Source organism: Odontesthes bonariensis, chromosome 12, assembly GCF_027942865.1.
Source record: "Odontesthes bonariensis isolate fOdoBon6 chromosome 12, fOdoBon6.hap1, whole genome shotgun sequence".
Classification (NCBI taxonomy): domain Eukaryota; kingdom Metazoa; phylum Chordata; class Actinopteri; order Atheriniformes; family Atherinopsidae; genus Odontesthes; species Odontesthes bonariensis.
Genome location: NC_134517.1, coordinates 28,137,264 through 28,163,289, shown reverse-complemented (window position 1 = coordinate 28,163,289; position 26,026 = coordinate 28,137,264). Strand labels below are relative to the sequence as shown.

Here is a 26,026-nt window from a genome sequence, read left to right as displayed (position 1 = left end):
CAACCTCCTCATATAGCTGCACAGACAATAAACTGGTCTTTTATTTGGTTTGGATTTTGCAATTTGGCATCTTCAGTTGATGTCAAGTCTATGGGCTGCCGTTTGTAAAGCGGCTCACGTTGAAAATAACAGCAACATTTTGTCTCATTTAGCTTCAAACAATGTTTAAAAAACTGGTGTGAATTTTTGAGCTTCACTTTTTTGCACATTTACAACAATATTTGTCAACTTAGAGATATTTTAAATATTTAGATCTAAATGTTTCGGGTGAAACTAAATATTTAGCTAATATGCAAATTCAAATAGCGGTAACAGGAAATACCAAAATAAAAGCTCATGGAGGTCAGAGTGTTTATAGTGGCAAATAACGAATAAAACCCATCTTATCCGGGGAAATGGACTCTTGGACATGGATTATCGTGATAATAGCTACCTAAAATAACAAACACGGTTGGAGAAACTTTATATGAAGAGTACCGTGAGTTTTTAGTGTCACTTTTATGAAGGGTGCTGGACCACAAGCTTTTATTTTGGTACTTCCTGTTCCCGCCATTTGAAGTTGCATATTAGCTAAATATTTAGTTTCACCCGAAACATTTAGATTTAACATTTAGATCTAAATATTTAAAATATCTCTAAGTTGATAAATATTGTTGTAAATGTGCAAAAAAGTGAAGCTCAAAAATTCACACCAGCTTTTTAAACATTGTTTGAAGCTAAATGTGATAAAATGTTGCTGTTATTTTCAGCGTGAGCCGCTTCACAAACGGCAGCCCATACAAGTCTTGTTAAGTTAAATCTTGTACTTCTATAGATCCTGAGCAGCTCCTGTTTCTGTGTTATTTTGTGTGGGTTCTGTCCAAACAAATGCATGATAGGTTAGACCAGGGATGTCCAAAGTCGGTCCTCGGGGGGCCGCCGTCCTGCAGGTTTTAGATGTTTCCCTGCTTCAACACACCCGATTCAGATCGATGCATCACACTGGAAAAAATGCCCCTCCAAAAATAAGTAAAAAAAACGTTTTTGCTTGAAATAAGCAAAAAAAATAAATAAATAAAAAAAAAAATAAATAAATAAAAATCTGCCAATGGAACTAGTGAAAAAAAAAAAAATCGGCTTGTCAAGATTTCTTGAAATAAGATATGATATTTAGGACTTTTGAGATAAAAGTGATCTTGAAATTAGCTTAAAAACCTCTTCAAATGTAAAAAAAAAAGCTTGTGTCATATGAAATCCAACTCAAAACAATTTGTTTTCAAGTCTTTTTTATTTAACAAGATATTCCAGATGTATTGTCTTCAAACAAGTCCCTATATCTGGCTGAAATAGTACTTGTTAGGCAGTTGTGTCTGATATTAAGTGTAATGAGATATTTGGACTAGAAATGAGACAAATATACTTGGTAAGACTTTGATTTTTTCCAGTGCATTAGCAGGCTCCTGCAGAACTTAATCTTTAGAAGAGCTCCATTTCATCTGAATCAGGTGTGTTGAAGCAGGGAAACATCTGGATGGATTCTGAAATCTTTTCTCCCTCGTGCAGTCCAGGGCTCTGGTCATAAAAACAACCCACCGTGTTTTCCTCAGCGCTTTTCTCTTGATTCTCTCGGTGAAAGAAAGGTCACAGGGTTGAGGAAAGATGGTATAAAACAAAGGAAGGAAGGAAGAAGAGGCGACCACGCTACAATAAGAATCCGAACAATCTGATAGTCAACTGTGATGCGTCTGCAGCACCAAAAGTACAAATGTTCAATGAGAATCGTACAAAAATAGCCTCAGATACTGTTGCAATCTGATCAAATTGTTAATTTATGTCATAAATATTAACCTGCCGTCGAGTTTTGGTAGAACTTGAATCGTGGGGCAGAACTATCTCCTTTCTCTCATTAAGGATGGTGCAGTGTTTCTTATTCTAAAGGAGATAACTAAGAAAGCGCTGGAGTTCCTTACCTTAGTATTTGGGGAGTTCAAACTGGTTCTTCTGGGTCATTTCACTCAGTTAGGAAGGTTCCTCAGTTAGTTTTTCTGTATGTATTTGTTTCACACCTGTTCTGAGTTGTGCTGATTACCCCCCTGCTTCACACCTGCTGTCATTCCTCACCTTCAGCTTCCTTGGTTTTCCTTTTAAGTGCCAGATTCTTGTCTTTGTTTTGTCACCTTCAGTCCTGCTCCTGCCATGTGTTACTCGTGTTTCAGACGTCTGTTCTTTGGGACAATCTGCTCAGCTGTGACTTAGCCAACAGATGCTGCTGGTTATGAAAGAGAACTTCACTTACTTTACATAAAAGGAAAGCCTTCAGTTTAAAAACATGACATATTTCAATTAAATCTGACTTTTACGAGGCCAAAAACTAAATTATTGCAATATCAAATTAAACTAAATTCCCTTTTTTGAAAAATAAAAAAAGTGGGTAAGGAATTTAGTTAAAAAATCAATCTGATTTATTGATGTATTGATTGTATCAGCTGAGATTGAATCCCATTGTCATCATTATCCACACAATATTGGTACCTAATTTCTTTACTGTCACTATTATCATCAGTGTCTGTGTATCACTACAGGTGTCAGTAGCAGCAAACACTGGAGTTTAATCACGAGTTGTTGTAACTTCCTTTGACTTTATTGGTATAAATTCTTAATTGGGTCTCTATTGGTCTTCATTTTAAAGGTTAAATATTAGGAAAATCATATTTTCTGCATAATTTAGGGTGTAAAGTGTAAAACTTCCTAAAAACACAACGCTGGTATTTTTTTTTAGTTCCCTTTCGTTTGAAAGTTCCCCATTTAAGGAGCCGTTCTGATTTTCATTAAGTTGACTCCGCCCCCTCTGATAAGCCCCGCCCACCCACATCCACCCTGCTGGATGGGTAAAGCCAGCTTCTGGTGGAAATGTTCTGCTGTCAGCTGCACTGAGGAGCAGGGAAATGGAAGCATCTGAGAGATAACTCCTCATGGTTTATTTATTGATTTATTTTTTTCCTTCAGCGGCAGCTAATGCTAACAGCTAAGCTAACAGCTTAGCTAATGAAGATGACGTGCACCAACCTCTCAGGAGTTATTGCTATTACTGTTGATAAAAGGGTGACTAAAAGGATAGAGTATGGGCAGGATGAGCACTCACTAAGTCTCCACCTTTCAAAACAGACTGTTAGCAAACTATTTTACCCAAATCATGCCTGATACAGCTCAATAAGACCTCAGAAAATTGTTAAAAAAGGGCCGAACGTGTCACCTTTAAAATGAAATCTTGGATTGCACATATTTAATCTCCAACACGTACATTATTCGCATAGGACTGCTTCGTCTATACAACACTTATATCTCCAGACCTGCTCACAAGCTTTCAGCTGCACCCCAGTTGTCATGGAGACGATTCAGATGTCCTCACCAGGAGTCATAAACGGGGGAAGCTGCGCTTCACTGTCTTTATTTGACTGTCCTGTTTGACTAAAGGAATATCACAGACGGCTGTCTGTGAACAGCAGCCCTGAAAGGAACCCCTGCATCCACTACAGAGGGTCAAAGGTCGTCAACCAAGAACCTGGGACCGCGACCATTAACCGAAAAGAGACCATTTTGGATTGTTTAAGGACTCATCGCTCAATTTAACTGCTCAATCACGAGATAACCGAGTAAAAAAACATATCAGACTTACTCTCTGGTTTGTCCAAACACCCAGCACGTACTTTATGAGGACGGACGACAGTAAAGGGATATGTTCTGCTATCAGATCTGGATGTGTGTGTAAGTTCTTGGTCATAACTTGTACAGTAAACGTGTCTGCTGAGGTCCAAAAAGAACAGCATCTGCTCTGATAGCGAGTTTAAAATACCTCCCAGAACACGAGGATGGCCAAAACTCAGTCAGTTAAGTCATTTTTTTTTTCCCCTGAAATAAAGATTAAAAGCCATTAAAACTAATTTATATGGATTAAAGGAGTTCATTCAACCTCAAAATCAGAAAAGATGATCTTACTGTCCAAACTTTTCCGGCTGAAACTCATAAATCAAGTTTTTTTTTGGGAGATTTGACGTTCGTCTTATAAGGATATCAACAACATTTTTGATAGATTAAACATTGCAGAACAGTCCTGATCCATCACCCAGCGGCCACCGGAACGTTCTTTCCCCTTTTTTAAAAGTGATAAAGAGATATTCTATATCAAATATAAATATGAGATAACCTTTGTGTCACAAATTGATGAAATTGCATCTGAGGAAGCATCCAAAACACATATTGTGGAGTTTTTATGGAACATCTTCATAGTTTCGGTGCTACAGACCTACATCACAGCTCAGATTAAGCGTGGTTATCTTTTCTTTAGCCTCTTAAGAACTCTTACTTAAAACCTTTAAGCACATTCATCAAGGTTAAAGGAAGAAATTAGGAAAAAAAAACGATAGTTTTTGTACTATTTTTGACTGTATTATCAGGTTGGGTGATTGTGTAGTACCACCTCAGTCCACAAGAGGGAAGCATTGGTCAACAACTACAGAAACCACTGACAACATCTGTCCATTACAAGAGGTTTTCTATCACAATATGGTAGAAAAATCATAATAAATAAAACATAAATAAGAGGGACAATATGTACCATTAAACAGATAACGATAGGTATTTAAATTCAGCTCGTACGAATGTTCTGTCAGACATCAGGTTACTGAAAAGCTTTCCAGTATAAACCATCGACCACAACAGAACCAGCTGAGCTTATCAGCTGCAGCGCGGGACATAAGTGTTTATTAACTGAACGCTGATTATTATTATTATTCATTTTTTACATATTCAGTCAAAACCAGCTTATATGTAGTTATCTGGATGGAACTGGGATAAGATTTGGTTTTAAAGTAAGGAAACCAGTAGATACTCCATTTATCTGCCTTTATTAGACATAATATCAGAACAAATGAAAGACTATTTAGAAAGCTTGAGTTGCTACAGTCTTTTATACCATTTTTATTTCTGGATATTTCACAGCACAACTTACAAAATGTTGACATTTCGATTAAAAAAAAAAAGACTCAATTACAGACACTGATAAAAGCTGATAAAACTCTGTCTTTATGTACAAAAACAAATGCATGACTGTACATTTTCTCCTCTGTGTATCCACAAAGGAACGTCAACTCATTTTTAATCCCTTTTAGATCGGAACACCAGTGAAACTAAATCATTCCCCTAACAAGACTGAAGCGAAAACTGTACTAACGTTAGCTTGTTCTGATTAGATCCCACATCTGCAGATGTGTTTTAATACAGCTTTATGGTAGTTCAGACAAATTAAGTGCTTTTTAAAGAATTAACGAACCATTTTAATAAATAAAAATCACATCTTTCTGAGTGATTTCAGACGGCTTCGGTCGGAACAAACCAACTTAGGACAGAGTGCTACTGATAAGGTTTTAGTTCGAATGAATCAAACACACAGCTGAGTTCGAACTTATCTGGAGAGTGACGCAATTTTTTTATAATTTTGCTTCTGTGCACCGTAACAGTGAATCTCAGATCAGACCATCAGGATGTGATTGACGGGTCGACTTTTTAACATTTTTGGTACAGTTCCACGTTCACAGACTCAAAAGTAAGGTTAATACAAACAGAAGGATTCATTCTGAAGCCTGAAACACATCTGTGGGTCTTCAGTGAGTAAAATCAAACGCATCCACAGCTGGGCTGACGTCATGTGACCGACGTGGCCACCGAAGAACATTCCATTCCTCTGCATTATGAGCCTCTCGGGGTTTTATCCACTTCCACTATCACACAGTTTCACAGCGAATGACTGAATCTGAGCAGAAAGTGCAGCTCGACACATTCCGGATTCATCCTGTGAGCCGTTACTTTATCACTAAATAACGTTTCCACTAGATTTAGATGATGGTTGTGGCTGGGATCCAGTTTATCTTAGTTATTGTCCGAGGAATTCAGCTCCACACTGGAAAAAATCAAAGTCTTACCAAGTATATTTGTCTCATTTCTAGTCAAAATATCTCATTACACTTAATATAAGACACAACTGCCTAACAAGTACTATTTCAGCCAGATATAGGGACTTGTTTTAATACAATACATCTGGAATATCTTGTTAGATGAAAAAGTCTTGAAAACAAATTGTTTTGAGTCGGATTTCACATGAAACAAGCTTTTTTTTACATTTGAAGAGGTTTTTAAGCTAATTTCAAGATCACTTTTATCTCAAAAGTCCCAAATATCACATCTTATTTCAAGAAACTTATTGTTGGAGGGGCATTTTTTCCAGTGCAGCCTCTCCTCCTTCCTCCTGGACTACGTTGGTATCCTGGCTCGCTGTTGTGCACAGATCTTTCCTGCACGCCTTTTCCTCAACACATACTGGTATCTATAAAGGAAGCTTGTGTGATGATAGTGTGTTTCTACAGCAGTGTGACCCTGCTTATTAACTCATTAACACTCAGAGTGGAAGGAATAACTGCGGCCCAGACCTCTCTGATGACACTTCAAAAGGAGAACAGATGATTACAGACCGGTTCTGGCTGGTTTTCTGGCACAATATTTGCCAGTTTCCACACGAATGTTGAAGAAAACGGTCGTTCTGTGCACGTGTGTCTCCCTCTGTATCATCTCCTCACAGACTGTACGCTGCAAAGACTTTCTGTTACAGATAACGAAACTGCACACACACTGGAAAAAATCAAAGTCTTACCAAGTATATTTGTCTCATTTCTAGTCAAAATATCTCATTACACTTAATATAAGACACAATTGCCTAACAAGTACTATTTCAGCCAGATATAGGGACTTGTTTTAATACAATACATCTTGAATATCTTGTTAGATGAAAAAGTCTTGAAAACAAATTGTTTTGAGTCGGATTTCATATGAAACAAGCTTTTTTCGACATTTGAAGAGGTTTTTAAGCTAATTTCAACATCACTTTTATCTCAAAAGTCCCAAATATCAGATCTTATTTCAAGAAATCTTGACAAGCCGATTTTCACTAGTTCCATTGGCAGATTTTTTTTGCTTATTTCAAGCAAAAACGTCTTGTATTTGCTGATTTTTTTAACTTATTTTTGGAGGGGCATTTTTTCCAGTGTATGCACTCTTCTGCCTCTCTGTGCAGTTTCAGTCATGAATGCACACACAGTTATATGCATCTTGCCCTCGGTCTTCCATTATGTTCGGTGACCTTTCCTCTTCCAGTGCTCCTCTCTCCTGTGGAGTCCCTCAAGGATCTATTCTTGGCCCTATCCTCTTCTCATTGTACATGCTACCACTTGGGTCAATTATAGCCAGGTGCAACCTTTCTTTCCACTGTTATGCAGACGATTTACACATTTATCTACCATTGAAGCCAAATAGTGACAGTGTACAATGTTCTTTGTTTAATTGTATTGCTGATATTAAGCAGTTGTTGGCCCAAAATTTTTGTCCTTTATAGAACTGATTTTAAACTTTTAATGTTGGTTTTTTAAAGCTCTTAACGGCCTCGCCCCGTCATATTTATCTGAGCTTTTAACAGTCCTGGTAGAGCTCTGAGGTCAACAGATCAGTTTCTGCTGGAAGTGCCCAGGTCAGAATACAAACCCTGGGGTGAGCGAGCCTTTTCCCAAAGCTGCCCCCAGGCTCTGGAATAAGCCCCCCGTCCAGCTGCGTCTTATTTCTGACCTGGGCCTCTTCACATCTAGGCTAAAAACCTACTTATTTAGGATTGCTTTTAATACCCAGTAGTATGATGACACTTTTATCTTATTTTATCTTTTTCGATTTTGTTGTATTATATTGCTTTCACTGTTCTTTTATTGTTTTTATTTGTTTTAACTTATTCTTCTCTTTATTTATTACCTGTTGTAAAGCACTTTGGTTACACCGTAAGGATTGTCTGTAAAGGGCTGTATGAATTAAATACATTTACATTCCAGGCTTTTTGGCCTCCTTCTCCTTCTCTTATGAGCCAGCTTCACTTTTTCAGCATAATAACGGCCTCCTCTCTAACTTGCATCCACACCTACATGGATTACATGCTTCCAAATGCAAATTTAACTATCAGAGTCTACTCCAGACCTTTTGCTTCCTTAAATTGCCATGAAAAAGGGAGCAACTCCTGTGTGACACTTGCTGTTTACACTCGAATCGCATTCTGAATCCAGCGTAAAGGTGCAAATTCTAAAGATTGCGTCACTCTGTAAATACACAAAAAACTTTTGACTTCTGAATAAGTGCAGCAGCGATCTGTCAGCATGCAAAATCTATGAGAAAAAGGTCCAGAAAGGACCCGTTAAGCAGCAGCTCAAAGAGCTGAAAACACGGCATCTGTGGAGCTGAGCTAAACAAACTGTTCTCAACAGTTCTGTGTGCTTTATGGAGAGCTCAGTTTGCATCTTATGCTTCAGCGGAGGTGCATTCCGCTCGGTGCTCATGAAGGGAACTCTGTATAAACAAGTGCTCGGCGACAGGGGGGGGGGACACGGTGTGAATACTAACACAGCTCACTGAGACACTGTTGCCGTCGCTCTGGGCTCCGCCCGCTCCGCTCTTCTGTCCAGGAACTGCAGGTTGATTGGTGTAGACGGACAAAGCAGGGTCCTGGTGATGGGCTGCACCGGTACTCCGGCAGGGTCCGGCCTCACCTCGTACTGCTGCATCAGCTGCAACACAAAGCAGACTTGTTTATCCGTTTATCTGCATCTCAGAGCGGTCAGTAACCGTCAGCAACCGTCAGTAACTCAAACACAAATGTCCCACGGAGGGTAAGTTGTTTGCATAAATTTAAATGCACGAGATTAGGCCGAGCTCTGGGAACTGGTTGGACGGTTACTACGGGTCAACATCTCTCTGGTTTCAGCTGGAAATCAACTGACTTTCCTGGAAGAGAAAATGGAGGCGGCTGTTTAACGTGTTCAGCCAACGAGGCTGAAAGTTTAAATATAAACAGTTAAACCGATATATCTGAGCAGAATGATTGTTGACCCTCTAAAGCAGAAAAAAAAAGAAAAAGAGAAAAAAAAGAGAAAAATACTAGAAAAAAATATAAAAAATAGATCAAAATAAAGATAAAAAATAAAAACATAAAGATAAAAAATCTTTCTTATTGGAAGATAAGAAAAAATGCAAAAATAGAATCTAATTTTTTAAAAACATCATTATAAAAAAAAAAGTCACATTTTTTTAATCAGTATTGTAAAATACAATTTATAATAATATATCATATCGAAATGTTATTTGCCATGCTTGTCTTTCTGATTGGCTGCCAGTCTAAACATGGTAGACCTGGCGTTTTGCGCCTGTTCTCAAGCCGCTCTGATCCTCAAGCTAGCGTGTAGCTAGCTTAGCCAAAATGAATGGGTTTTTGACCAGGAAGAAGACCAACAGCCCACAAAAAAACCTAAGAACTGGCCAACTAAAATCAGAAAGTATGAGGCAGCATACATTAAGTTTGGCTTTACAGCGTCCTCTGTCTGGAGAAACTCTCAAATGAGTGTTCAAACGTAAACATTTTTAAATCCAGGTTAAAAACATTTCTGTTCTCATGTGTCTATGCATGAAATCTGCACGATATCTTTGAACTTATCTGGACTGTTGCTTGTTTTTAAATTCATTTAAATTATTTTATTTGTTTCTCTTTATACTCTTTTATGTATTTTTAAAGCTTCTTCCACTCCCTGCTGCAATGCTTTTATTTTATGTAAAGCACTTTGAATGGTTTTGTACATGAAATGTGCTACAAATAAATGTTTTTTTTACATATTTTGTAGCATTGTCTGTGGTTTGCAAAGAAGCTAATACTGTTTGGTGAGCCTTGGCATGGAAAAGTTTGGGAACCCCAGCTCTAAAGGGTTTAATCATTAAAACCTGCGACTCACATTGAAATGATTATGTAGAGTAATGGTGAAATAAAGTGGGAGTGGAACCTCCAACACTCGTGTGTGTTTATTCAGGCAAAGGTCTCATACACTGGAAAAAATCTAAATCTTACCAAGTATATTTGTCTCATTGAGTATCTCATTACGCTTAATATAAAACACAACTGCCTAACAAGTACCATTTCAGCCAGATATAGGGACTTGTTTTAATACAATAAATCTTGAATATCTTGTTAAGTGAAAAAGTCTTGAAAACATCTTGTTTTGAGTCATATTTCACATGAAACAAGCTTTTTTTTTCATTTGAAGAGGTTTTTAAGCTCATTTCAAGGTCACTTTTATTTCAAAAGTCCCAAATATCACATCTTATTTCAAGAAATCTTGACAAGCTGATTTTCACTAGTTCCATTGGCAGATTTTTTTGCTTATTTCAAGCAAAAACGTCTTGTATTTGTTGTTTTTTTACTTATTTTTGAAGGGGCATTTTTTTCCAGTGTGGAGAGTGTTCTGACTCCATCAGAGCCAGCGTTACCATGGTTTCAGACCGTGCATGAGCAAAAAACAAGACCAACTGGAGCCAAGACACAAGAATTCAGACGCTTTACAGCACGCTCATCTTACCCTGGACAGGAGGAGGTACATCTCCAGCTCGGCCACCCGCCGACCTAAACACGCCCGGATACCAAAGCCGAACGGCACGGAGCCGAACGGGTGCTGCTTGAACTTATCCTCCACTCCTCTGAGCCAGCGCTGAGGCAGGAAGGTGTGCGGGTCGGGGAAAACGTTCTCATCGTAGGACACGGCGTAGTGGCACAGGTGGAACAGTGTCTGCAGGAGAAAGGCGGGCATGTTGGGAAGGGGAAGCAACCAAAGGAACGTGTTGAAGCTAATTAAATCAACTGGAAACGCCTGCCGACAGCCGCACCTGTTACGGTGTTTGCTGCTCGGTCTGCACAGCAGGCAGTGATACAAAGGGAGAGAAAATAGCGCCAAGCGACTGTAAGGTCTGACTTTTTCCTGGAGAACGATTTTGTGATGCAAATGTATTACTCTTTTGAACGCATATTGTTTTGAGAAGCAAAACGCTTTATTTTTTTAAACCCCAGCCAACTAGCCGGACTACCTTCATCAACACCAAAACGAGGCTGGAACTCTGCTCACAGGACGCAGCAGGGGGTAAGAAGATGTTCATAAATGATATTGCTAATATGGGAAGTCATACAGCTTCATGTCAAATGAGACGAACTATCCCTTTAAAGACTGCAGACTGCACTGCGTCGTTGACTGTAGGCTTGTGTCTGACCCAGACGGGGTCTTTTTAAACAGCACTGAGCTTATTTGGACCCCAGAGGCTGCCATTATCTAGCGTGCTTCTCACCTTTTTGGGGAACAGATGGTCTCCAACTACGATCTCATTTTCAACAGTGACGCGAGCGTTCCCGGGCACCACCGGATACAGCCTGATGACCATAAAACACAGCCAAGAGTCGACAAAACCTTCAGAAAAATAACTATTTAAATCCCCACCGGATACCCTGCAGATCAAACGTGGATATTTACACAGTTTCAGCTGCTAAGGCACTTCAGATTTGAGCGATGCAGTGAAGCAGCAAACATGTAGAATATTTCTAACGATAATGATCAGATGCTGGGAAATATGCTGGACAAGCAAATGTTTAAATTTTCCCAGTGGGACAGAGCTTTGCCAAATGTCTTTAGCCATAATCCTGATGTCTAACTGCCAGATTTACTTAAAAAAGGATGTTAAAACTATTATTATATATTATATTTATAAAAAAATAAAAATTAATAAAAAATTTAATAAAAAATGTATAAAAATAATACAAAAATTAAAATAAATAAATGAATAAATAATTAAAAAAAATATATATATATAAAAAAAATTAAAAAATTAAAAAAAGTATGTGAATCTTCACATTATACTATTACGTGTCACGTAAGAAGTTTAGCTAATTGGGCTCAACTGCTGGATAAAAGAGCAGATTTTGGTCTTGTTATTTGTGAAATGCATGAGCTGAGCAGATTGGACGTCCTCTGAGGCAGAAATGTGTCTCTGAAACATCCAGATGTTGCCTCTAACCGTAAAGTCTCCCTGATGATGGCCTTCAGGAAGGGCATCTGAGCGATGTCACTGCTGGTCGGCACCTGGTGTCCGGGACAGACACCGATCACTTCCTGGTATAACTGCTCCTGGATCTCTGGCTCCTTTGCTAAGTGGTAAAGAGACCACGAGATGGTGTTGGAGGTCTGCAACAGAGAGCAACGAGAACACAAGTCAATCATTGTATATAACACCGGATTATGTAGATTATTTTACTTCCAAACCAGGGATGCTTTAAACATTTCTCTGCTCCGACACACCTGATTCAGACCGACACCTCATTGGCTGGTTCCTGAAGAGATCCATTTAATCTGAATCAGGTGAGTTGAAGCAGGGAAACATCTAAAACCTGCAGTACAGCGGCCCTCCAGGGCCAAAATATATTAGTGCAAAAACTGCCACAATGAGGAGAGAGACAGGTGATGGATGCATTGCTTAAACACAATAAGCATCATCCTCCCAATGCTTCAGAAGAAACATTTATGACTGCAGCACACTAGCCTGGGAATTCCCATGCTGCTTTGCACGCGATTTCATTCACACTGCAAAGGCAGCCTGGAAACCACCGCCCTTATTTTTGCCTGAGTTAGGGAACCAATCACAGAACGGGGGGGGCAGCAAGACGATGACGACGTCTATGCGCGACACCGAAGCTTGTAGAGTGTTAATCCAACATGGCAGCGGACACAACGTTACCGTTCGATGCAGCCTTAGAAAGTGTTTTAAGTAGCTTAGAACGCAAGTTTACTTTTAAAAAAGAGCAACGATTGGCGTTGAAAGATTTCATTGCCAAGAAGGATGTATTTCCTCGTCGAATTTCTGTCGCTCTACAGACGTCATCTTGTATAAGTGATACAATTGGCTATGAATCGCGCGCAAAGCAGCATGGGAAGAACCAGACGCCATTTGATAGACATTCGTAGCGCCCAATAAACGGCTCTAGGCATTCGTAAACCACGCCTCAAATACGCGTCAGCCAGGCTAGCAGCACACAGGAAACTTAATGAATTCAGAGCTGTTGTTCGTCATTCCTTAATTTTACTCAATGAGACGCATTTTAAAATCTGTTGGTGTCATCTGTAAAGAAAGATCTAAGTAGTTCATGGGTAGTTTAGGCCATTTTCACCCGTCTGCTTGAGCAAGATTACAAGATCCAGCGTACGAATGGTTGAGAAACCTCCGGGGGAGGAGAAACCCGACGCCGTCTCCTTTGTTCAGAGATGGTTTGGAAAAAACGATTCATTTATACAATGATACAAAATAAAAGCCTGTGAGTCCTTTCAGGATTCATGGTTTCTGTACTTTGGTTCTGGGTTGATCACTTCTTAGTCTTCTATGCCTGCACTCCATCTCTACTCTGTCACCTCTCTCGTGGGTTTCCTTTTAAGTAGCTTATTGTTAGCTTTGACGCTAGCTGTGATGTCATATCCTCATTTGTAAAAGAGTCAAATAGTTTCCCTGTTTAGTCCTCAGTTCCACTTTCACACCTGTCCCCTCCACTTCCTCATCACATATACATTTACACATTTACTCCTTTGTTTAGCTCACTCCTTGTCTGATCTTTGCCTTTTCTTCGTCTCTGTTTTCTGACTCATTAGCAGAACGTTGTTCTGTTATTTAGCTGTTATGCTGCAAACAAGTGGAAAAAAGAGATTAAACTTTCACCAAATGGAGACATTTTTAAATCCAGGTTAAAAACATTTCTTTTCTCATGTGTCTATGCATGAAATCTGCACGGTATCTTTGAACTTATCTGGACTGTTGCTTGTTTTTAATCATTTTAATTATTTATTTGTTTCACTTTATATTCTTTTATGTATTTTTAAAGCTTCTTCCACTCCCTGCTGCAATGCTTTTATTTTAATGTAAAGCACTTTGAACTGTTTTGTACATGAAATGTGCTATACAAATAAATTTGATTTGATTTATTTAGTCTTTTGTTTTCTGTGTTTGAGTTCATGGTTTTCCAGCTCCGCTGCAGGATTTGTTTGCCTTCAGATGAATGTTTCCCACATTCGGGTCTTCAGTTATCTCCTCTCCACCAACAGCGTGACAATTACACGCTTTCATAGACAGATTATGTACAGTTGGAGTTCAGTGTCGTGAAAGAATAATAATAATATATAGTATAGCTCAGATTTTATTCCAGAAACATCTCTGGTGATTTACCACAAACTGAACAGAAACTGGCTTTGCAGAGATTTAAAAACCCACTTCTTATATGAAAAATGAGCCATTAACGTGAAGGAAATCTGGGAGAAACTGTTTGATTTGTCTCGTAAACGACACTGAGGACTTGTGCACGCAGTACCTAAACAAACCCAAAGAAGAGAGAAGGCCGACAAGGTAAACACTCACCGTGTCGACGCCTGCCAGCAGGAGCTCGGTGACGCTGCCCAGGATCTCAGAGACCGTCATCTGGTCGCCCAGCAGCAGGTGTGTGAGGTACGCTCCCTCCACGTTCTTGTTCAGCTCCACGTTCTCCTGGATCTGCTCCATTTTCTTCTTCACCAAATCCTCCGCTGACACAAGAGAACACTGATGTCATCTCTACTCACTCAGGAGAAATGACACTTTATCCCACTAGATGGTGACAAACGGACTCTCTGACTCTTTGGCAAGACCTGAAGGATGGACTTTGCCTTCTGTGGGAGTCACCCGTCTGTTAACCTTTAAATGATTTCATAATGCGAGCTGAAAAGTGTCCATGGAGCCTGAACTCCTGTTACCCATCTATAATGGGCCCAGTCAGGCTATTTCAGCGTTATTTACACCTATAATTCCCCATTCTCCAGCAATTTTTAACAGGGCTGGGCAAGTTAACTCGTTTTTATCGCGTTAACGCATTAATTATTTAACGCCGCTAAATAATTTATCGCGCATTAACGCAGGTTTTATTTTAAAATTTTTTTAAAAGAAAGTAATCGGCGGATCCACCAAACATGGAGAAGGGTACGGAACTTTTACTCGGCCATTTTCATGTTAAAGTTCTTCCAGACGGCGGAGTCAACAGAACCAAAGTCATCTGTAAACACTGCCAAGTTGAATTGTCTTCTCAGCGTAGTAGTTCCAGTCTAAAATATCACTTAAAGGCAAAACACACAACTGATAGCAGCAAGTCATTCAAGGAAACAGACAGTGGAGCGAGGCTTCTACATAAAAACTACAGAAAGATGCTGATGTTAAAAGTGTGTTTGCACAACAAATGTTATGGCACTTTCATTCATATGGCAGCACATTTAAAATTAAAATAAATGCTAAAAGCTACACACTACTTTAGGATTCATTTTGGGATTTTGCGTACAAATGCGATTAATCGTGATTAATCAGGGAAATCATGTGATTAATTAGATTAAACATTTTAATCGTTGCCCAGCCTTAATTTTTCAAGAGAAAGTTTTTGCCTGTAATCAGACCTCAGATCTCTTATTTATCCCCTGATAAAAGCAAACATTACATTCCAGGTATCGATTGAAAAACCCCTTTTTGTTCTTCTCACCAACTTTGAAGAGATGATCCCAGGTGGCCACAAACTGTTTCCAGGAGGGCAAATAGGGCCAAAGGGACCTGGGGAAGAGGACGATGATCGGAGAGAGACGTAACATTTCCCCGACCGAGAAGATGAACTTCTGGGTTTCTTCGGGCACCGTCTCGTTCATGCAGCCCATACGAGTCTCAAACAACACTGAGCAGATACCTGGAGACAGAAATCCGGTTATTACACTTTCAACGGCATTAAAGGTTCTGAAAAACACGACACCGAACTTAAAACCTTTCTACTTTGCTCTGTTTTGGTGAGCTTCCTATAAGCCTCGTTGCATTTGGCTCATAAGCGAGAGCAGAACACCTGGTTCCAAACCTCTGCTCTTTCATCTACTGCTTTCAAATTAAAAAAATAAAATAAAATAAAATAAAATCTAACATCTAACATCTAAAATCTAAAATCATAAATCAAAATCAAAGTCAAATTTATTTGTAGCACATTTCATGTACAAACAGTTCAAAGTGCTTCACATAAAATAAAAGCATTGCAGCAGGGAGTGGAAGAAGCATTAAAAATACATAATAGAATATAAAGAGAAACAAATAAAATAATTTAAATGAATTCAAAAACAAGCAACAGTCCAGATAAGTTCAAAGATATCGTGCAGATTTCATGCATAGACACATGAGAACAGAAATGTCTTTAAGCTGGATTTAAAAATGTCTCCATTTGGTGAAAGTTTAATCTCCACTGGCAGTTTGTTCCACTTGTTTGCAGCATAACAGCTAAATGCTGCTTCTCCATGTTTAGTCTGGACTCTGGACTGGACCAGCTGACCTGAGTCCTTGGATCTAAGAGCTCTGCTGGCTTTATATTCTCTGAACAGATCACAGATTGTAAACCATCAGCAGGCTTTTAAAATCTATTCTGTGACTGACTGGAAGCCAGAGTAAAGATTTTAAAGCTGCTGTGATGTGTTCAGATCTCTTAGTCCGGGTTAAAACTCCAGCAGCAGCGTTCTGGATGAGCTGCAGATGTTTAATGCTCTTTTTGGGAAGTCCAGTTAAAAGAGCATTACAGTAATCTTTAATCGTCTTGAATCTGTCCTGTTTTCACTGAAACTTCAGTGACATCCAGCTGCGAACAACCCACTGAGGAACTATGGTGGCGGCTCTAAGTGCAAACAAAGCAGGGAGTCTTCTTTCTATAAAGCCAGTGTTTGCTTTGTCCACTGTGGGCACCTGCACAAACACAGCAGTCCAACTTTTTCCTCCGACTGCTTACTGCAATGCAACAAAAACTCTTATTTTCACACTATTTCACATTTATCAAAAGCTATTTAATGAATATTAGATTGTATTTCTGCCTATTTTTAACCCTAAAGACTGGGATCTTAAGCTACAAAAGCATGAGAACGAGGCAGCCGTTGCTTTACGGCGCTGTGCCGATGTTAGGGAGTTAGTCTACGCAGCAGATTGGGGGAAAAAGCTTTTTATCGAGCAGAGTTTTACTGTTTAAAGAGAGAAGCGACAATTCAGCAGCCAGCAGTCGTTTGGAATGACTTTGCAAAAAGGAAGGAAAACAGAAAACAAACAGCAGGAAGTAAGCGAAACTGGTTCTGTTTGGCACCTGAACCTTAGAAATAAAGAATGCTTGTTTTGCACTTCAGTTTGGATACTTATAAAATACATATTTACACGAGGTGGGAGTAAATGGGGCTGGCAGATGGGTTTGTTACCTTTGGACGAAGATGGTTACAGCTTTATATATACAGCTCTGACTGAGACTGGGAGATAAAAACCTAACATTGAGTTTGAACGATCCTAGTTCACTTACACAGGCCTAGTATTTCAGCTCTTTACTTGCTTAATCTTTTGCTTAATTTTCAGGGAATCAACATCCGAATTGGCAGAAAGGTTTAGAAATCGAAGCTCTTTCTTCAGAGGTTATATTATGATTGATTGATTGATTGATAGATTTTTATTTTCTAACTTGTATAAAAAAGAAAATGTATGTAACTATTTGTACATACAAAAGAAAGAAAAAGAGACAAAAAAATTCAATCACATAAAGTGCTAATACATAAAAAAACATTGTTGGAAAAAGGAATGGGAAGAAGTACAATACTTTTTTAGTTTCCCACCCCTTTTAACTACTCTTCAGTTTGTAAATATCCTAACTACAATACACCTATATAAATATTTGCCATATATACACTTCCTAAATATCTAAATAAATATATAATCACAAAAATAAATATATATACTACACACATATCCCTCTGGTATATATATATATATATATATATATATATATATATGTATATATATATACACATAACTATCCCCATAGATAAATATATACTACACACTTATCCTTGTAAATATAAATGTAAATATGAATATATAAATATATATATAACTATCCCCATAAATAAATATATACCATATATATCATATACTAATTAAATTACAATATAACAATTAACCCTATTCTATTCATATATTTATCCCTCATCGTCCTTCCTCTTCCATGTACTTGTTTAAAAATATTTTTTGTACCTTTTTTTAAACAGAATTATATTTGCACTTTGTTTTATTTCTGTCTCCAGACTGTTCCACAGAGCCCCCCCACAGCTCCATACGCACATGCTTTTCACATTTGTTCGGACTTTTGGTCTTTTAAAATTTAGGTCTCCCCTTAGATTATATCCCTCCTCCCTATCACTAAACATTCCTTGTATGTTTTTTGGCATAATTGGTCACTAGACTCAAAATCTGTTTCATGGGCAGGTTTGGGCTATTTCTTTCTTCTCTCTTCAGGTGTAACATTCGCATCTGGATGCTTTTGCTACGAACTTACAGAAAAAAACTGAATAAATGCAGAAACAGCTCAGCTGAGGGGACGGTGCTCGCTGCTACAGATGGACAACAACCCCAAACATACCGTAAAAACATCCGCAGAGTTTTTTAAAGGAAAGAAGGGAAATATTCTCCTGATCTCCACCTGATTTTACTGCAGTTTGTCGGCTGGAAGAACAAAATAAAACAGCTGAAGACGGGTGCAAAGTAATGTTCAATACTCCAGGCTCAATATTCTTTACACAAGCAAAGATTAACATTTTACTTTGACAGATTTACATATCAAAAAGCTGGTTTTGAGCTGTAAAGAGAACTTAACACTGGAAACTGCTGCGGTCAAAGGTGCCCAAACCTCCCCGTGTGATCTGAAAAGGTTCAATGATTGGACCCACAGATTATCTGACGGTATCTAATCAGCCACGAAGGGCAAACGTTGAAACCCTGAACGACGACGAAGGAGTCAAGGACAAGTGCAACACAGTAAACAGGAGATTCTTCTTCTCCTTTTACACGAGATATGACGCCACAATCATCTCCCATTGCACCTGCTGTTCAGGTGTTTGTGATGATTAATGTTAATAACCTGATTCCATCCTGATTAAACAAACTTTAGCTACTCGGAAACGTCTTTGCGATCATCCGGTTTTCAAGATATTTCTAAAAACAGCCGAGTTTCCAAAGTTTCCGAAGCTAATTAAGTGAAATCATGCTGCATATTTGCTCTCTGCTCACCTTCAAAAGCAAATTTGTAGAGCTCTGCGGTCAGGTCATTGACCATGACTCCCTGCCCGCTGGTTTCCCTCAGCCAGGCTACTCTGTCGATGAAGTCTGTCACCACCTCGTTTAAGGTGTTAGAGTAGGAGGACACGTGCTTGGGCTTCAGCATCCGTGGGTTCAAGATGCTGCGGATGCGCTGCCACTTGGCCCCCATCCTAAAAAAAAAAAAATCAGCATTAACACGAGGAAACAAGTCAATCCACCCTCTCTCCAGTCTAAAATTGTCCTTTGAATTCAAAGAACTGGCCTGACTTATTGTTATTTTATTTATTTATTTATTTATTTATTTATTTATTTTTTTGCATTTAAAGGACTCACTACTTTTATTTGTGTATTTTATTTGCATTTTACTGTCCCTGCGTTTGATCTTAATATTTGTCTTTTATCCCACTGTAGCACTTTGAGATTTTGTTGTAAATGTAAAGTGCGTTATAAATAAAATTTATTACTATTATTCTGACCACGCTGAGCTTTAAGGGGACAGATGAACATTTCCAGTTAGAAATAGAACATTTTAGGGCTTGTTGGGCTTTACATTTCTATTTGCCTTACAAAAGTATTCATCCCCTCTCAGCTTTTTCTCCTATTTTGTTGCATTGCAGCTTGTAATTTAAACGAAAATGTTTCTAAAATTGATGGAGCAGAATCGGAGGAAAGAAACTCTGATTCTGCTCAATAAAAAAATTTAATTTAAAGTTTCTTGGGGGTAGATCTCTGTAAGTTTGGTACATCGAGCTGATGGCATTCGCCTATTTCTCAAAGCAGAACTGCTTCAGCTCCTTCGGGCTGGAGCGTTCTCTGTGGCGTTCCCTGTGGCGTTCCCTGTGGCGTTCCCTGTGGCGTTCCCTGTGGCGTTCCCTGTGGCGTACAGGAAATCTTTAAGTCATACCACAGACTCTGGGCTTTCATTCGGTCATTTTAAGATATTTAAACCACAAAAGCATGGCTTCAGCTGCGTGCTTAAGGTCGTTCTAAGGCTGAAAGGTGAACCCGGTCCCAGCCTGATTCTCTGAGCACCATCCATCCCTCCTCTGATTCCCCAGGCCCCCCACAGCATGATGCTGCCACCACCATACTTTACTGTGGGCACGATGTTTTGGGGGAACTGGGTTTGGCATTTTCTTCTGAACAGAGTATCTCACACCTTTAGCGAATCTCCAAACTCCAAACCTAGTTTTCTCTTTTCTAATAAAGGCGGTGACCACTTGTCCCTTAAAAACCGGCCGTGGACAGACACTCCATTCTCTCCCGTGGACCTTTGAAGCTCCTTCGGGTTTCACCTTTGCTTCTGGCCCTGATATTTCTGTGCAGGGGACATTTTTATTCCACCCCCTTATGATGCATTTAATGGAGATCCAATCTATATTCAAAGTTTTTGATATCTTTTCTAATCTCCCCCTTATCTGGGGCTCCGTCCCTGACCTACTTGCATTCAGCTGCAGACGAGAGGCTTTTAGAACAAGGGACATTTTGTTTGAACACATGTGAAGAAAAAGGCAGCATTTAGATCACAATCTAAGGTTTTACAACAAAGGTCGTGTTCTTTTCCCTTTAAACTTTGCGCGGTATATGTCCGCTCCATAAGATCCCAACATGTAATAAGACTTTGGCTTTATTTACCTTTTCAGGGAACTATTCAAATGAAAACTGTCTACCGCATTTCCACCTGCTCCTCTGCCTCCTCACCAAAAACAACACTGGCAAGCTGTTTCAGAAAATCCCTGAGCCTTCTTTCCACAGTGAAATATACACTTAAGAGCTAAGTGCACATTGTCCTGGTTAGGAGACAAAAGGCCTGCGCTCACAGGTGGTGTAGAGCAGTCAGAGAGGTATGTGCTGGTTTCTTCTAAAGGGATTTTATGCCTTTATCTGCAGCTAACAGCTCACTGGATATCCAGTTTCTCAGAGGAACAGCATGTTCTGGCTCTGTCTGAAATCTCTGAGCGTTGCTCTGTCACAAAATTCATCAAAATAAAGGTGTTGCCTCAACAAGTCCGACAGGAATGACTGAATGCCAACGAGGGAAAGCCGCAATTAGTCAGTCAAAGATAATGTTTTCACGTTTTAATGTTTGTTTTCTTCTGTGACATGTTGTTAAGATTATTATTCAACCGGTCCAGGTTGGCATCGGTTGAACACGCACGTGCACAGCTGCATGAAGTTGTGTGATATCCACTCTGATATGAGAGAAGAATGAGCAGCAGGTCCAGACAGAATCCTTATCTTTCTTAAACATGCCCTGAATACTGTACGTACTGGAAAGCACGAGCACACAGTGATCTGACAATATAACGGTTTAACTTTTAACGGAAAGTTTATCAAACTGGAGACTGCTGCACACTTCTTTAAAGGTATCGACATAAAGGATCCCTGATTTTAAGCTGAAACAGAGACCTTATCAGTCATCGTTCTGAGTCTTCTTGGTAATTAACTGTGTGCTAATATTCAGCTTGTTCCAAACAGACCAAACAGAAGCCCATTATTATTTCATACCCATTCTTATGGAGCGAATTTGAGGAGCACAAACTCAAAACTGAAAAATGAAAAAGTGGGGGACTTCACTCACTCTGTCAGGGGTCCGTGGGCCTGGTTCCTGAGCTCTCTGTAGCCCCTCCAGTGCGGCATGTCGGTCCGCACCGGGTGTCTCCCCTCCTGCCTCAGAACCTGCTCTATCAGCTCAGCACTGGCCACGTTCACCACAACCATGGGGCCGTATTTGGACTTCCAGAGGGGCCCGTAGATCTTCTTGTGCTCGATCTGTGAGCAGGTCGGTGGGTTATTCATGGGATTCACAACTAGGAATGTTTAAAATATGCTTGTGCTGTCATCTGAAATCAGGAAATACTTATCAAGAACTGTCTTTCAAAAGCTATTACAGTTATTTGTTAGACCTCTGGATTGTGTTTAACCACTGTAAGTATGTTGTAAAAGACTTCCTGTTGCACTTTGCCAGTGGTTTCTCCCAGTGTGTTGCTGAATATTTACGTTAGGACTCGTTGAAAGAGTTAATACAAAATCAAATAATGGAAATCGTTAGAAATATTTAGAAGCAACTTTCAGAAACATCGTGACTGCCTCTGATAGGAAGGCATAAGGGAATACTAAGCTGCTCACGCGTCTCTTGGTTACATTTAATTAAGACTTAATTAAGAAATCTCAGATGCAATGCACATAAAAGACAATCCGGATTCAGGATCAGAGCAGAATAGCTGGAGAGGGCTGCAGGCTCTCTCTGCCAGAGGGTACTAAAGTTCAAATGAAACAACAGATTTTCTGTCTTCCGGCAGAAAAAAAAACGCTCCATTTCTCTCGCTTTTTATCCCACTTACTTGCATCTGCTGCGTCTTTTGGAAATATCCTTTAACGAAAAGCCAATATAAGGTGTTGGTAAAAGTCGGTCCGCCTAAATCATCCATGTGTTTGGGTTTAACACCCATGACGGTGCTGGTGGAGGATGAATGGCGGTGGTGGAGGTCCCCGCGGCGCGCTTGGCTCAGTCCCGCCGCCAGACTCTCGATCCCTTTGCGCCGCTGTCGGCTCACCCGCAGCCCGACGCTCACCAGAGATTTTCTCAACATTTTCAGCGTGAAACGCGTCTGTTTTTCCGCGGAGCCACGAGAGAAACACCGGCGTGTCAGTCCCGCTCTGCGTTTCAGTGCGCGGCGGCTCGGAATAATGACTCCTTGTTTACAGTGCGCACATCTGAGCCAACTGTGGACTTTGATACTGTCATTACATGTTATTACTGCAGTTACCCAGCCAACGGAGCCGGTTACTGTTTCAGAACAGCTGGTTTGGAAAATAACAGTTTAAAAATAAGCCTGGGATAAAAATACACGTGTTAATAACGTTAACTGCAACGGGTACAAAAGATCTATATTTTCCAGGCTTTTGTTGCAGGTCGTGCATTTTACCACCGAGAACCAACATTTGGTACTTTATACTGTCATGAGCAACAGGCATGTAAAATAACAAGTACACCCTCTTCTCATTTTAAGAAAAAGAAATAAGAAATATCACCCGGTCCTTACCGAGTTTTAAAATGTGGTAAATCAAATCTCAGATTAACAGCAACACATGAACCATTACGATTACTGTGTCATTATTATGGAACAAAACTGGGACAAAACATGGGAACGGTGTGTGGAAAACTAAGTGAACCCCCAGGAATCAAGAGGGTAAGCAGATAATTTATCATCAGTCAGTGTGAGCACCTCTATAAAAACAGAAGTTTTGGAGCATTCAGGTGTTAGTTAACACGATGCCAAGGAGGAAAGACATCAGCAGCTGTTGCTGCCCATCAACCTGGGAAGGGTTAAAGGGCCATTTCCAAACTATCTGGAGTCCATCGTTCTACAGAGAGAAAGATTATTCACAAGTGGAAAACATTCAGGACAGCTGTCAATCTTCCCAGGAGTGGAAGTCCCAGCAAGGTCACCCCAAGGTCAGAAACCCAAGAGCTACATCTCAGACTCTGCAGGCCTCAGTTAGCATGTTGAAGGTTAAAGGTCACCCCAAGGTCAGAAACCCAAGAGCTACATCTCAGACTCTGCAGGCCTCAGTTAGCATGTTAAAGGTTAAAGGTCACCCCAAGGTCAGAAACCCAAGAGCTACATCTCAGACTCTGCAGGCCTCAGTCAGCATGTTAAAGGTTAAAGGTCACCCCAAGGTCAGAAACCCCAAGAGCTACATCTCAGACTCTGCAGGCCTCAGTCAGCATGTTAAAGGTTAAAGGTCACCCCAAGGTCAGAAACCCCAAGAGCTACATCTCAGACTCTGCAGGCCTCAGTCAGCATGTTAAAGGTTAAAGGTCACCCCAAGGTCAGAAACCCCAAGAGCTACATCTCAGACTCTGCAGGCCTCAGTTAGCATGTTAAAGGTTAAAGGTCATGACAGCACAGTTAGAAACAGACTGAACAGGTATGGCTTGTGTGGAAGGGCTGCAGGAGAAAGCCTCTTCTCTCTAAAAACAACATGGCAGCACAGCTTAGGTTTGCAAAGCTGCATCTGAACAAACTACAAGACTTCTGGAACAATGTCCTTTGGACAGACCAGACCAAAGTGGAGATGTTTGCTCATGATGCACAGCAGCAAGAAAAAGAAAGAAAACTTCATGGTCAAGTTTTGTGCTTCTGTATTCTGCCTCTGATAAACCTTTTCTCTACAAACATTTTTACCTTTTTGACTTTGAATGACAAACTGAGCAGCATTCATACTTTAAACGTGGCACCTTAAAAGGCTTTTAAGGTGGAAAGAAGTCCACATGGTCTCCAGCTCATTATGCAGTAAGGTGAACCTGTAATGAGGTCTGTGGATCATTAGGGAAAAGACAAGATTTTAAAATGTTATATCCAGTCCTCTGAAGTGATAGAAATGACTCAAACTGGGACAGAATCTGAAGTGAGCGACTTTAAAACACCTGATGGGATGTTTTGTGTTGCATTCTTGTCAAGCAGCTCGGAGTGAAAGGTCACGTCTTTGGTTATATGTCAGATTTGTTGAGTCACTGCTTAAATTTATTGAATCCATGATGAAATATTGCACAGACCGCCTCTTTTGCAACATGTGCGAGTATTTATTGCAACACATTTAAGTATGTGCAGGGGCAACAAACAGCAGCCCAGGTTGTGCTGCAGGCACGCCTTATACAGCAGGTGATCTAGAACAGAACCGCCCCAACTTGTATCTCCATCACAGGGTGTGGTCCATCGTTAGCAGTTCAAATGCTCTCTTAAGGCGAGACACGGCAGGCAAAAACAGTGATTTTTCATGCAGTGGTCAATTTTTAGATTTTGATTTTCTTTCAACCTGCTATAAAGAAAACGTTGAAAACATAAAATAAATGTTTATTTCATCACATTTTGTTTACTCGCGGCAGCACGTTTCGCCCGAATTTAACAAAATTAATTCCCATATTTAAATCTTTAAATGTCATTTTCTCAAAATCAGCTTTTTGTATTTTTCCAGTTTTAATATCTCAGACTATGGAGCACCTACTAACACCAAACTTTCCAGTTATACACTTAGTAGTATTCTGAAGATATTTACAGGATTTGTTGATAAATCATTCCTGGCCTGATTTATGTGACATTATAATAAAAAAATATGGCGAAAATCGATGTTTTTTTAGGCCATGGAGAGTATATTTTGATTTCCTAGGAAATGAAAGCAGATATCCTGAAATCCCTCTGTAATTTTCTTTTCATTTTGTGTGTAAACAAAATGAAAAAATAATTTTGCACCTGGCTTTAATCATGTTCAGATCTATCGTCCGGAAATATATGCAAATGTCTGCATATTTAATGAGATAATGCCTCATTTGCATAATTAAACATACAAAGTTCTAAAACTTGTAATACATTTTTTTTCCCATACTTGTATAAGTAATGAACTGAGGAACTTTCATGGTGATATCTATTATTTTAATATTTGTGATCAACACGTTCTGTCTTTTCCTCTGATAAAGGGTGATAAACCGACCCGAGAAAGGATTTCCTTCCTTTTTATCCTGCTGGAAGCTGATAAGCACTCGGGGTCACTGATAGGAAGTCGTCTTTCAAAGCAAGCATGTCAACATTTTCCCTCCGTGAAACACGTCAGAAGTTCTTGATCAAAATAAGTACAAACCGATGCAAAAAAAAATAATTAAAATCTTTAATTTTCCACAAAGATTTACAAATGATTCTCTTCCTTTCACCTTTACAGCAGACTTCTCAAATCAAAAAGGCGTGTTCGTCTCAGTCCGAGGCAGCAGGGATGCTAAAGAAGAGCTGCAGCAGGAACAGCAGCTTCCCGTTTGCTGGCAGCTCGGCAGTCGTGAGGAAACTGTGACGCAACGGGAACGAGAACGAGGCCTCGTCGAAGCCGTCTGAGGGAACGAAGAAAAGGCACTCGAGGCTCCTTCAGACCGGCACGGAGGCGAGGTTTAAATGCATCCGGC

At 39.7% G+C, this 26,026-nt stretch overlaps 1 protein-coding gene and 1 long non-coding RNA gene across 2 annotated transcripts; one reads left to right on the top strand and one right to left on the bottom strand.

Annotated features, from left to right (window-relative positions):
- Positions 1-4,867: 4,867 nt before the first annotated feature.
- cyp27a3 (cytochrome P450 family 27 subfamily A member 3) lies at positions 4,868-22,853 on the bottom strand. Its single transcript, XM_075479969.1, has 9 exons — positions 22,416-22,853; positions 21,653-21,843; positions 19,042-19,241; positions 15,464-15,661; positions 14,323-14,486; positions 11,944-12,110; positions 11,221-11,302; positions 10,464-10,670; positions 4,868-8,627 (listed from the first exon to the last, which is right to left on the bottom strand). The coding sequence occupies exons 1-9, from the start codon at positions 22,662-22,664 to the stop codon at positions 8,469-8,471; spliced, it is 1,617 nt and encodes a 538-aa protein (XP_075336084.1). The 5' UTR covers positions 22,665-22,853; the 3' UTR covers positions 4,868-8,468.
- LOC142396838 (uncharacterized) lies at positions 21,669-26,002 on the top strand. The gene is made up of 3 exons (XR_012772559.1): positions 21,669-21,853; positions 25,553-25,705; positions 25,792-26,002. It is a non-coding gene; the product is annotated as an uncharacterized LOC142396838 (long non-coding RNA).
- The last annotated feature ends 24 nt before the right edge of the window (positions 26,003-26,026 follow it).